Below are 12054 nucleotides of genomic sequence, written 5' to 3'. Positions count from 1 at the left end.
TCTCCATTACTGTTATATGATATACATTATGTGATTGCAAATGTTATTCAATGGACGTTGCTTGATCTCAATGAGAGCATTATAAAAACGTATCATAGCCAAGAACACATCATGTGCGTCAATCATTCCAGTGTCTAAGGGCGTACTGACAATGCACAATCATACTAATAGAAATCAGAAATAACGCTGCATTCAGGTAGAGATATGGGATGTTATTCTCCATCAATCTTTTGGGGACGGCCAGGTCACTACTCAACACTTAACACACTGGGTCTGAAGCACAATGTAAATCCTTTCGGGTGATAATCGCAGTGGGAAGTTAAGGCATTTGTAGAGAAATCCGCTTTTTAAAGATCTGAACAAGTTAAGAACAACAACTTTACGCACAGCTGATGTCCATGTGATCCTCGTCCTTCTCCTATTTATTTCATTTATGCTCTTATCTATTTTTATTTTATTTTTATTGTAATTAAAGTGCTCTTAATCCTCACAACCTGCTTCTGCTTCTGACCGAACCCAGGCACTAATGAAGTTTAAGCCAAGTTTAGAGGAAATCTAGCCCACAACAGTACATGACGAGCACAATATCTCACTCTGACCTAAATCTATGTTTGTGTTTTTACTATTTCCCAGAGTCGTCAAAAACTGGGGAAGATTCAATATATCTGACACTGCAAAACAGCATTGCATCCACAAACTAGTTTTGCGTTTGAGCATGCACCATTCCAGCTGCACCTTCAATCACACATCAGAATGGAAGGAAATAATGAATACAAACAAATATATCAAATCTTTTTGAATCTGTTTTGGTGGGCAGCTGGAGTTAGTGAAGGCCTACACAGTAAACAGCACAGTACACAGCAAAATTGACTATATACACAATGATTTGCGCATGATGTTCATGATTCACAGAGAAGCAGCTACTTGGTGCAGGATTTCACCTACAGTTGTTCCATCTATCCACCTGAGGATTCAATACTTGGGTGGATAGATGGATTTACCTGGATCTGACTTACTAAATGTTGTTTGTGGTGCCAAACCGACATAGAATGATCTCCTAACTCTGGCAGTTTACAAGTTGACACACATTTTCAAATTTCAGTTATACTCCCATAGAAACTTGATTTAAACCTGAAGTGAATGCTAATGTGCCAGTTTCCAAACACCAGAACAAGTCAGAATTGCACAACAATTTTGGACCATTTCAAACTAGCCAGATGATACCAATAGCATGTACGTCAATATGCAGCATCAATATGTCCTCCTACAGGACTCTGGCTCAGAGCCGGAAGCACAAATGCAGACGTGTTTACCGTAAAGTGGTTCGCTTCCTCTGTTGGAGAAATACAAGCCAAGCAGCAACCAATGCTGATTGTACATTGGCACATTTTCTGAATAAAACATCTTTTCCATCATGTGTCAGTTCTTTCGTTTGTGACATCACTACAACTAGCAGCAGCAGCCCAGAAAAACAGTGATCACACCCAGATGCATCACTTAAATTATCCCTCTATCTGTTCACTAAGAGGGGGGAATGCCAGCCGACGTGCACATTGAAATACTACAATCGACAATCTGGACGTCCATTTCCACGCCTACTTCGATTCAGTACAAACGCGTTGCCAGAAGGGTGCAAATTTGTGTGTCGGCACTAATAAACATTAACCTCCTAATGGATGTTCTTCGCCTGGCTCCCAGTGCAGTCACGGGTTTATATGTATGTGTTAGTTAGCTTCAGTGTGACGGCTTCTACGGCAACTGCAACAGAGCATGTTGCTACTTGCTAACACCAATGCTACTTGTTAGACGTGAGCGGGAGAAAACAATAGAAACGAAACAAATAATAATCTATAATTAATCAGCCTCTGTGTTGTTTTGGAGAACAGAGCCAGTAAAGCTCCGAATTAAACAAGTCTGACTTGACCAGCCTGACCTTGATATTTGTTAGCAACACAAGGGGAGAGGAAGAGAATCTACTCTTCGCACTCAGCTTACATGTGAACGGAGTAAAGCTAATTCCTTGCTTTTTGTTTTTGCTTTGCCTCTTCATTTACAAAAGACAAATGGATGTTGCGTGACTCAGTCTAGAAGAAAGGAGGCCAAAGGTTCAGCACCTGTCAGCCAAAGCTAAGAAACTGCAAAGTCAAATCAAGAGCCCAAATCAAAAACACGGCGAGAAGCTGCGGCTTGCACAGTCGCCATGGTTTTACCACGCAGACATGCTTCCACTGGGTGTTGTTTGGCTGATATGCGTTGTGTGTGTGTGTGTGTGTGTGTATGTGTGTGTGTGCGTGCGTGCCTGTGTGTGGTGTTGCCAAGTGTCATCACTGTGCCACTTTAGTGGTGTGTGAGTTTGGGGGCAGGATGTGACTTAAGGGAAGTTTGTCGTCACTTTGAAGTTACAATGATGAGGCGTTCAGGGGCCTTTTAATCTTTGCTGAGTCAGATTTAATGGCAGAGGTTCTTTTTGGCTGTTTTGGGGGTTGATAATTGTACTTAAGTTTTGAAAGTACAAGGCAAAGTTTATACTTTGTGATTCAGTCTCCAGATGAACAAAAACTGTATTTTCAGCCAAAACATCAAAAAGTAGCACAGATAGCTTTTGGATACGTAGCGAGTTAAAAAAAAAATTTTTTTCAAAGGTATTTACACTCTGCTTGAGTACACATTTTCCCAAAATACTTAAGTACTGTGGTGAAGTATTTTTACAAGACTGATGGCAACACTGTAATGGTACATTATGTTGTTCTTATTTCAAGTTAAGGACGCACAATCTTGTCAGCTATTAAATTTTAATAATACTATTAGAACAATTAGACAATTTATCATTCCCTCATTTAAAATCTGACCAAACACGTCAAATGAAACAACTAATCTACATCAAAATCTTACAATCTTATTACCTGCACATTGTACTAAGTTTGTATTTATAGTACCAGGACAGTATTGGTATAGTTGATGTCTTACACAACTTTATTGCACTTTATGGCATTTTTATGTAACATCACAATATTCCCAGTGGAGCTTAATAGTGTGTGGCTGGTACACACATGCACATACACGGGCCACTCAATGCAGCCTTTATGGCACTGTTATCTCACTTAAAGCTATTTGTTTCCATCTCTTAAGGCATAATACTCTTCCAGTGCCTTGTGCTCTGGTGTGTGCGAGTGCGTGTGTGTGTGTGTGTGTGTGTGTGTGTGTGTGTGTGTGTGTGTGTGTGTGTGTGTGTGTGTGTGTGCGGTTTCAGTGACCTTATCGCACTTTATGGCATATTACGTCCTGTTACAGGCTATCAGTGGTGAGGGGCTGTTTAACTGGTTTAAGTGGTCTCAAACGGACAGCACTTAATGTGGGCTGACATCCCAACCACAACACCGGGATATTATGGCCATTACGTAACGCAATTGACGGAATACCCCGCGGACTGATAAAAAAAAAAGGAGGGCGATCAATTTTTTTTTTGGCGACAATTTTACTCATCTTGAATCTCCTTACATAACAGCAGGGCCCCGGACAGACGCAGGCAGTCAGTCAAGTCGAGTCAGGCTGGTTTAAATCGGTGATGGATTGTAAACAGGCAACAACTACAGGCCTCAACGTCGCTCTCTCTCGCTCACTCTCTCTCACACACACACACACACGTTATTCTGATGGAGAAGAGCCACCTTCTCTGGCCGCCACCTGCAGAATGCGCAAGTCTCCCTCAACCAGCACCACTGCAGCCTCCTGATTTATGGCTCTGCACTAAACACACAGAGAGAGAGAGAGAGAGAGAGAGAGAGAGAGAGAGAGAGAGAGAGAGAGAGAGAGAGAGAGAGAGAGAGAGGTAGGCTTCAGCAGCAACCTGCCACATTGTGCGGCGGTGACTGCAGGGGGACCGGAGGAGGAGGATGTGGACAGTGGCCTATACGGAGACATGAGACGGTGACAGCCCCCCCATAATGCTTTAGATGAAGATGCATAACCCCCCCACCCCCACAGCCCCCCCACCCCCGTGCTGCTGCTTACCTCCAGCGTTCGTATCTCTTTCTGTGTCAAGTCGTTGGATGTGGCACATTTGGTCCGTAAACCCTCCAAACTAGAAATGCTTATGTCGATCATATTCTGCACCAACTCGCACTGCTGCAAGGCTTTCTGCAAACTAAGATGCTGCTCCTCGCTTTTTGTCATCTCCTCGTCCATAGTTTGCGAGCGGCGGTCGAATTGTTATTTTTCTTTCTTCTTCTTCTTCTTCTACGTACGTTATTCCCTTTGCACTTTCAACAATTTATCATAATGATAATAAAAAAGAATCTCCTCAAAAAAGAAACGTGAAGACCCCCGCGGAACAGGGCGACCTGCAAAACGCCATTAAAAAACGAGATGTTGTGGCTTTACAGACGAGGTTTGAGCCGTGAAAGGGGCGACTCCATTGCAACAACAGTCCTCGTAGTTTCTGCTGTTTCATCAAGGTGTCTCTGGTTGGAGACTAAATCAAACAAGATGAAGATGCCGAGCGTGGACTAATAGAGTCTGAGCGCCGCTTGCACCGCAGCATCCATGGAGCCTCTCTTCCTTTCCAAACGAGAGGCTGCTTAACGCGTCGCGGCGTTTAGAGGTGCTGATGCGGGGCTGGGATGCAGGTACTCCCCGTCTCCCTTGGCAGCAGCTGCATCCCGGTTTGCTCCCACCACACCGACATGTTTCCTGTCAATCAAACCCACAGCAACAGCATCCATCGCCCAGGCACCTCCGTGATACGAGCTGCTCTCGCGAGATTAGCGTAAAGTGCATCGGGCACCGCTTTAAAGTCAATGAAAGCAGCCACAGCCAGGCCAACAGGCATTTACATATATGACAAGAGAGGGTTTGCTACGTATTGTGAATTCTCTCTCTCTCTCTCTCTCTCTCTCTCTCTCTCTCTCTCTCTCTCTCTCTCTCTCTCTCTCTCTCTCTCTCTCTCTCTCTCTCTCTCTCTCTCTCTCTCTCTCACACACACACACACACACACACAATGCACCCTTTCAATCTATTCCAATTGACAATCAATGAGAATTACTTTTTCCCCTTCTCCTCTCTCTCTCTCTTTCTCCCTCTCAATCACTCTCTCACAGACACAAAACACATCTTCTCATGTGTAATCTGAGACATAGTGGACACAACAAACACATAAGATGTGGCTTCCAGATTATTTACATTTGCCAAGGAGGTTTGGGTTTTTTGATGAAACCATTTCAAATACAAATGAACAGGAACGTTGCAGGAATCACTCAATCAATAAGATGAGACAATACTTTGATTTCATGTCAACACTTTTAATGAGCAAAGCTGAACTAATAATAATTGAAGAGAATGTACCTAAAGTAAACCCCCTAAGTCTAACCTACCCTGTCCCTGTCCCTGTCCCTACTGTTGACCACTGAGGCTCCACACGGCCCTTCACAATTTTCCATAGCAATTGAACTCTGAAAGAACCTCACAATAGCACGCGGCCGATTTAACAGCAGGTGAGTCAGAATAGGTCCACCCATATTGTTGCAGATGCCAGACCGTATCTATTGTGACACATGTGTGACGAGCTCCTTGATGTAACTGTGCGTCACTATTGACCTGCTTTAAAACATCATGTTTGAACCTCAGAAGGTGCCCAAGACCCTTTTCTGTACATCAGTCTTTGAATCCTCTGTCAGATCTGGTGCATCTGTGGAGGCCTCAGTCATTTAAACTGTACATCTAAACCTGATCTATCATAAACTCAAGCTGTTTCCCTGATTTTAGCACTTTACAAGCTTGATTATCCTATAACAAACTATTATTATGACAAACTAAGCCCTATACTATGATTTTCTAGTACCAGACAAAAACTTAAATCACAAACCTGGTGCTTTTGAGATGACATGTAATGACAGCACTCCTTTGCATGATGTTGGCTCATATTAAATATCCGGGTGTATGGTTTGATTATGAACTCTCATTCGAATCACACACTGATGATATCCTGCATAAAGTTAATGTTGGAATTAATGTTTTCCATTGTAAATGTTCATAAAACAGTTCTTTGTTGCCCTAGATTGTAGGCATAGCAGCTGTCATTCTTAGGAGAGAGGTTAGGCTTTTTATTTGTAATCTTTTGCCCGTCTAGCAATATAAGCTGATCTACTTATTTCTCAGTTTTATATTTTATATGAAAGAGTCTTTTGAACATGTGTCATGCTTAGTAAATGTGTCCCCCAAGTCGTTTACTGTCATGTTGGACTGTGCTGGAGGCAACTGGTCAATGTCCTCGTTGTGTCATCATCCTGCTCCATCTCTTGTGTCTCTCAGTTCACTACAGCACATTTTTCATTGCTTTCCGCCTCTTGCTTTTCCTCCATGAGTGCTTGTGAGTCTGCTTCATTTTGGAGTTTCATGCGGAGCTCTTGAATCTGTAGATCGAGGGCATCATTTTCATTTCTTATGGCTTGCGTTGATTCCTGTAATTCTTTGCAACTTTCATCTATGTCACAGAGCTTCTTGTCTAGCACTTTGACTTGGTTTTCACTGCTCATGTCTATGAACTCCTGATACTCTTGGATCATACTGTCTATCAGGTCATCCTGCAAGCGAACTGTCTCCTGCGCTGTACAGGTTCTTAAGCTTTCCTTATAATACTCATTCTTTTCATTCTTCAACTGTCGGCTGAGATCCTCTACGGTCAGGGTCAGGACCTTATGATCTTGTTTGAAAACGGGTTCCAGGTTCTGCATCTGCTCCAGCTTGGTGTTGGACTCGTTCAAATGTTTTTGAAGCTTCTCGGAGTCCTTGCCGAGGCATTGTATGTCTATACGGAGGCGTGTGTTACATTCATCCAGAGACTGATTGGCACGGTGCAGAATCGTGTTCTGGCTCTTCAAAGCTTTCAGAGATACGACTTCGTCCATCTCCATTTCAGCTATTCAGTGAAAAGTCTAGATAATGATTAGCCATTCTGTGTGATGTCATCACTTCAATGATATCATCAGTACTGTGACGTTCAAACTGTTTTCTGTATGAACCGTTGAGATCTTTTTAATGAACCATTATGTCATCCCTGTAATTACGACATCATCACTGCCACGTGTCTCCAGACTAGCAGCTTTGTTACGTGTGTGAAAGGCGAGGGCCGTAACCTGTGATCTCTTGTTGTGTGGCTGCAGTGTTGATCTCTGAGGCTCCACACACACACACACACACACTATTGTTCAGACCTCTTTCTGCACATCATTGTTTTCACTGGGACTCCGCGGCTGCATGTGATTCTGCTTCATTTTGGAGTTTCTTATGCAGCTCTTGAATCTGCTGTTTGAGGGCATTGTTTGCTTTTCGAACACACACTTTTCCTGCCTGCAGTTCCTTGCACTCTTCATGTTTGGTATGGAGGGTTTTGCCGAGCTCCTTGACATGGCCGTCAGTATGCAACTCGATAAACTCCTGAGACTCTTGCATCAATCTTTCCATCAGTTCATTCTGCAAGCGAACTGTGTTTTCTGTTAAATAGCTCCTCACACGCTTCTTACACGTCTTGACTTTTTCCCTGGTCAGGTGTCGGCGGAGATCCTCTTTGTGCTCGGACAGGATCTTGTTCTCTTGTTCCAGCTGCTGAATCTGCTCCAGCTTGGTGTTGACCTCCTTTAACTGTTTATGGAGCTTCTCAGAGTCCCTGCTAAGGTGCTCCCTGTCTCGACGCAAGTACTCCTTATCTCTCAGCCTAGACTCATTAACATGGCGCAGTTCCGTATTCTGCTTCTTCAAACTTTTCAGGGTTATGACTTCTTCTACCTCCATTTGAGAAACTGATACAGTCAAGATGCAGAGATCAAATTTATTACATCAAAGTATCCATTTTGTATGATGTCATCACTGAAATGTTTAACCTGTTTTTTTGTTTGGCCACTAGTGATTTATTTGAATAAATAATGAAGTCGTTCATCACTGTGATTACATCATCGGAGAGACCCACCCCAAGTCTCATAAGGTGTGTGTGTGTGTGTGTGTGTGTGTGTCTCATTTGCCTGTTGATATTGACATGATAATTGATCCATATTTTTTACTTGTAAATGTGAACATAGTGCACAAAAAAATGTGGTTGTTCTGCGGAACTAAGTTTCTAACTATTCTTTCAGTCCTGTAATTTTTCTGCATAGTACTGTATTCCAGTGCTTTCTTATCCCTATATTTGATGAAAAAATAAATTCCAACTTGAGGTGAATGACGTCTTTGTCAACAGGTCAATATTGTTTTAACTTTAACATTATTACCTAATCAAACGACTCATATAACTGGATTTTGTACAAGAATTCTGACATCCTTCAGAGAATATGCAAGACAGCTCGTACCCAGAGATTTCACACCATGGTGACATGGATCATGTGTAAGTGAAGGCAAGGAAGAGAGCGAATATCTGAGTAATATCGGATTATATTCAGGATAAAAATGACCCGTTGAAATAAAGAGGCCAACCTGATGAGGGAAGACATGCGCCATTGAAGCATCTATTCTGCCAAACCTAAGAAGAGGAGGAAGAAGAAGAAGAAGAAGAGCTAGTCCAGATAGTGGCGGTAATGCGCCACTGAGCTGGACCAGCCACCGCCAAAAACGACAAAGAAGAAGAAGATGAAGCGAGACTACAGATAAACGATCCTATTGGCTGGCGAGAGTGACGTCCGACGTAGGCTTTTATTATGAAGCGCGCCAAAGTTTGCCAGGAAGTCAAGCGCGCGACAGTGGAAGTGTCAAAAAACGGCACAATTTGGAGCTAATTCAACATTTAACGGGACACATGGCTTCTACCAGCACAGCGCGATCACAGCCCAGGAATCTACCATGGTGAGCAGAGCGTAGAGTAGGATAGAGGTTTACCACAGAGAGGAAGAAAGCGATTAACCACAGACACGGCCGATGTGAAGCTAAAGTTAGCAGTTAGCTTCGAAACAGTCATAGAACTGTCCAATATCGTTTATAAAGTGATTTCTGGTTGTTGCGTTGCAGCCGAATCGCCAGCCGCGCCTAAATATGAGAGAAGGCTTAGATAGAAACGTGTTCCAGTGTGCTACAACGCGTTTCATCCGTGTTGTTTACCGTGCTTCGATTCTCCACCAATCAGAACCATTGATCAACATCTCTGCTCTGTTCTTCCAGGGTTGAGAAATACAGACCACAGTCACTAGATGACCTGATCTCACACCAAGACATCCTGTGCACAAGTAAGTATCCAACCAGCTCAACATGGCTCAGTCACTTTGCTTTATTCTTCATCTACCAAACAGGAAGGAGTTAAATGAATCCATCAAACTTTGCTCTATGTGGTCTTTGCAGTCCAGAAGTTCATCACTGAGGACCGGCTCCCTCACCTGTTGTTCTACGGGCCGCCTGGGACGGGAAAGACGTCCACCATCCTGGCCTGTGCCAGGCAGCTGTACAAGGACAAAGAGTTTAACTCCATGGTGCTGGAGGTACAATCCACACACCCACTATCCCGTAGCTAAAGCTTTTATTTTGGAAGTGAAAGTCTGTTTATGTCCTGTCAAACTGCTTCAACACTGAACTCTCTTTGTTCTTGTAGCTGAATGCATCTGATGACAGAGGTATTGATGTGGTCCGAGGCCCCGTCCTGAGCTTTGCCAGCACCAGGACCATATTCAAGTGAGACACGGGTCCATGTTCTTTAGTGGAAAGAGGAAATCAATGTTCTTGGTTCATTGAAAATATTTGTTCATGTACATTCTGTTATACAGGGGCCGTTTGAGTTTGGGGCACTGTTTTAGGGCATACAATGTAGAATCAATAGGCAATCTTGACCTTTGACCCCAGCTATTCCCTACACTGACTCCATTCCTCACCTTTTCTTCATTATTGAATTCTCTTTGAACTTAAACAGAGGTCATTTATTACGCCTCCCTCTCGTCCTGCAGGAGGGGCTTCAAGTTGGTGATACTGGACGAGGCAGACGCCATGACCCAGGATGCCCAGAATGCATTGCGGCGAGGTAAGCCATCTGTCGGGCCGGGCGTCCCCCTGCTGGTCGGTGAGCGGCCCGCTGAGCAGCCAGACACTCCAGGCCAAATCCAGCACCACTCTAATGTTGGAAAAGAAGTGGTTTCTATTTCCCCTGATGGTTTTCTGTCTAATTGTCTTTATTCAAGCATCTTTGTGTCCTCTGCTTTCGTCTCCCTCTTGCTCAGTGATCGAGAAGTACACCGAAAACACTCGCTTCTGTCTGATCTGCAACTACCTGTCCAAGATCATCCCGGCCCTGCAGTCGCGCTGCACCAGGTTTCGCTTCGGCCCCCTTGCCCCAGACCAGATGATCCCGCGGCTGGAGTACGTCATCCAGCAGGAGAAGTGAGTGTGTGTGCGGGAGCGATCGAGAAGCTCCGCCCTCATTTTAAACGCAACCACATTGTTGATCTACATTCTGCTCGCCACAAATAATGGCAGATGATAAGAGAAGCAGCCAGTCCTGATGCTGTTAAGCTGTTTCTGATAAACAAGTTTGGATTTAGTTTGAGAAAGAACAAAGTGCGACAGAATCAAACCAAGCGTCTTTCTTTCCTTCAGTATTGACGTGAGTCCAGATGGGATGAAGGGCATCGTGACCTTGTCAGCAGGTGACATGAGAAGATCACTGAACATACTACAGGTAGGACCAAAGAGTTCTGAAGTCCTGCGACCCATGAACGCCTCTCATTCACAAACAGAGATTATTGAGATTATTCAGTATTTTCCTTCCATTTTTTTCCTTGTTTTCCATTGTTTTCTCATCCTTCCGTTCATTGGTTGTACTAACTGATTGCAGAGCACCAGCATGGCGTACGGGAAGGTCACTGAGGACACGGTGTACACCTGCACAGGTCACCCCCTCCGCTCGGACATCGCTAACATCCTGGACTGGTCCCTCAACAAAGACTTCACCGCAGCTTACAACCGTATCCTTCATGCTTCAGCACCATTCAGTCATAGAGGTTCATTATTATAGTTTACCAGCTTAAAAATCGGACAGGAGTTGCGGTGAAACAACATTTTCTAGACTAAAAGTTCTGTTTGCAGCCAGACGCATGACCGTTGTTATTCAAATGACTGCTGGATGCACAGATATAAAACTGAACAAATGTCATACATGATCATCTACACACCTGGAGCTCCTTAACACGCTCCTCAGAGATCCTGGAGCTGAAGACTCTGAAGGGTTTGGCTCTGAACGACATCCTGACTGAGATCCACCTGCTCATACACAGAGGTGAAGCCTGCCGTCACAGAGCCGCACCTTAGAGCAGAACATCACAGTCCCATAGTTTACATCTAAACCACTGGGGTGTCCCACCTCTCTGCTGTCAGAAAACAACCGTCTTTGCTTTCTTTCTTGCAGTGGACTTTCCTCCAGCTGTCCGGATGACGTTACTCATCAAGCTGGCAGACATTGAGTAAGTGGAATCATTCAACAGAGATAATGTTCTACATGCAGCTTACAGTATAATAAGGCTACTTAATGGTAAACTTCACTTTGCTGTCTATCACATGTGTGAATGGAGGTAAACATTGGTCTATCACCCATAGACTTGAATCAACACCTATGTCAACAAACACTAAAAACTAACATTAGATGCTTTGCTGCTGTGGTGGATTGCATTACATCATACAAATTTTTGCATGCATTGACATTCAAATGAGCCGGTTGGTCACCATGATCATTATTAAAGCCTTAGGATGGATTTCAACTCACTTGCATGCGCATCTCACTCCCTCAGACACAGACTGGCCTCGGGGACCAACGAGAAGATCCAGCTGAGCTCCATGGTGGCAGCTTTCCAGGGGGCGAGGGACCTGGTGGTCAGCGAGGCCTCGTAGCCGCTCAGACTCTGGATCCTCCAGCTGCTGAACATGGACACGTTACTACGACAACAGACATTATTTGTACCTTTACCGTCTTCTGGCCAAGGCGGCTGATCGTTCTGCATCGTCTTGAGAATATGATGGTTTGTTTCCCAACCAGACAAGACATTTCACAGGTCAGCTGATAAATGGAGGCATAGCTGTGACATCGTCCGCTCCCTGCTG

General features: G+C 44.1%; 2 protein-coding genes across 4 annotated transcripts in view; one reads left to right on the top strand and one right to left on the bottom strand.

The window, feature by feature from the left end:
* The window catches only part of ksr2 (kinase suppressor of ras 2), a 64617-nt gene extending 60432 nt beyond the window's left edge, over positions 1-4185 (bottom strand). For all 3 annotated transcript variants that reach the window (XM_076151001.1, XM_076150999.1, XM_076151000.1), the window contains exon 1: positions 4012-4185. In XM_076151001.1, the coding sequence (XP_076007116.1) occupies positions 4012-4185 (174 nt within the window). The remainder of the gene's footprint in view (positions 1-4011) is intronic.
* A 4480-nt stretch (positions 4186-8665) lies between these two features.
* rfc5 (replication factor C (activator 1) 5) lies at positions 8666-12022 on the top strand. Its single transcript, XM_076150933.1, has 11 exons — positions 8666-8826; positions 9139-9203; positions 9316-9452; positions 9563-9642; positions 9912-9985; positions 10182-10341; positions 10558-10639; positions 10796-10925; positions 11159-11236; positions 11366-11420; positions 11745-12022. Exons 1-11 carry the CDS (start codon positions 8780-8782, stop codon positions 11842-11844), a joined length of 1008 nt encoding a protein of 335 aa, XP_076007048.1. The 5' UTR covers positions 8666-8779; the 3' UTR covers positions 11845-12022.
* The last annotated feature ends 32 nt before the right edge of the window (positions 12023-12054 follow it).

The sequence above is a fragment of the Genypterus blacodes genome, unplaced genomic scaffold (assembly GCF_046128005.1).
Source record: "Genypterus blacodes isolate CSIRO-AG114 ecotype Tasmania unplaced genomic scaffold, CSIRO-AGI_Gbla_v1 ptg000053l_1, whole genome shotgun sequence".
Lineage (NCBI taxonomy): Eukaryota > Metazoa > Chordata > Actinopteri > Ophidiiformes > Ophidiidae > Genypterus > Genypterus blacodes.
Note: the sequence above shows the minus strand (reverse complement) of the source record. Positions and strands in the feature narration are given on the sequence as shown.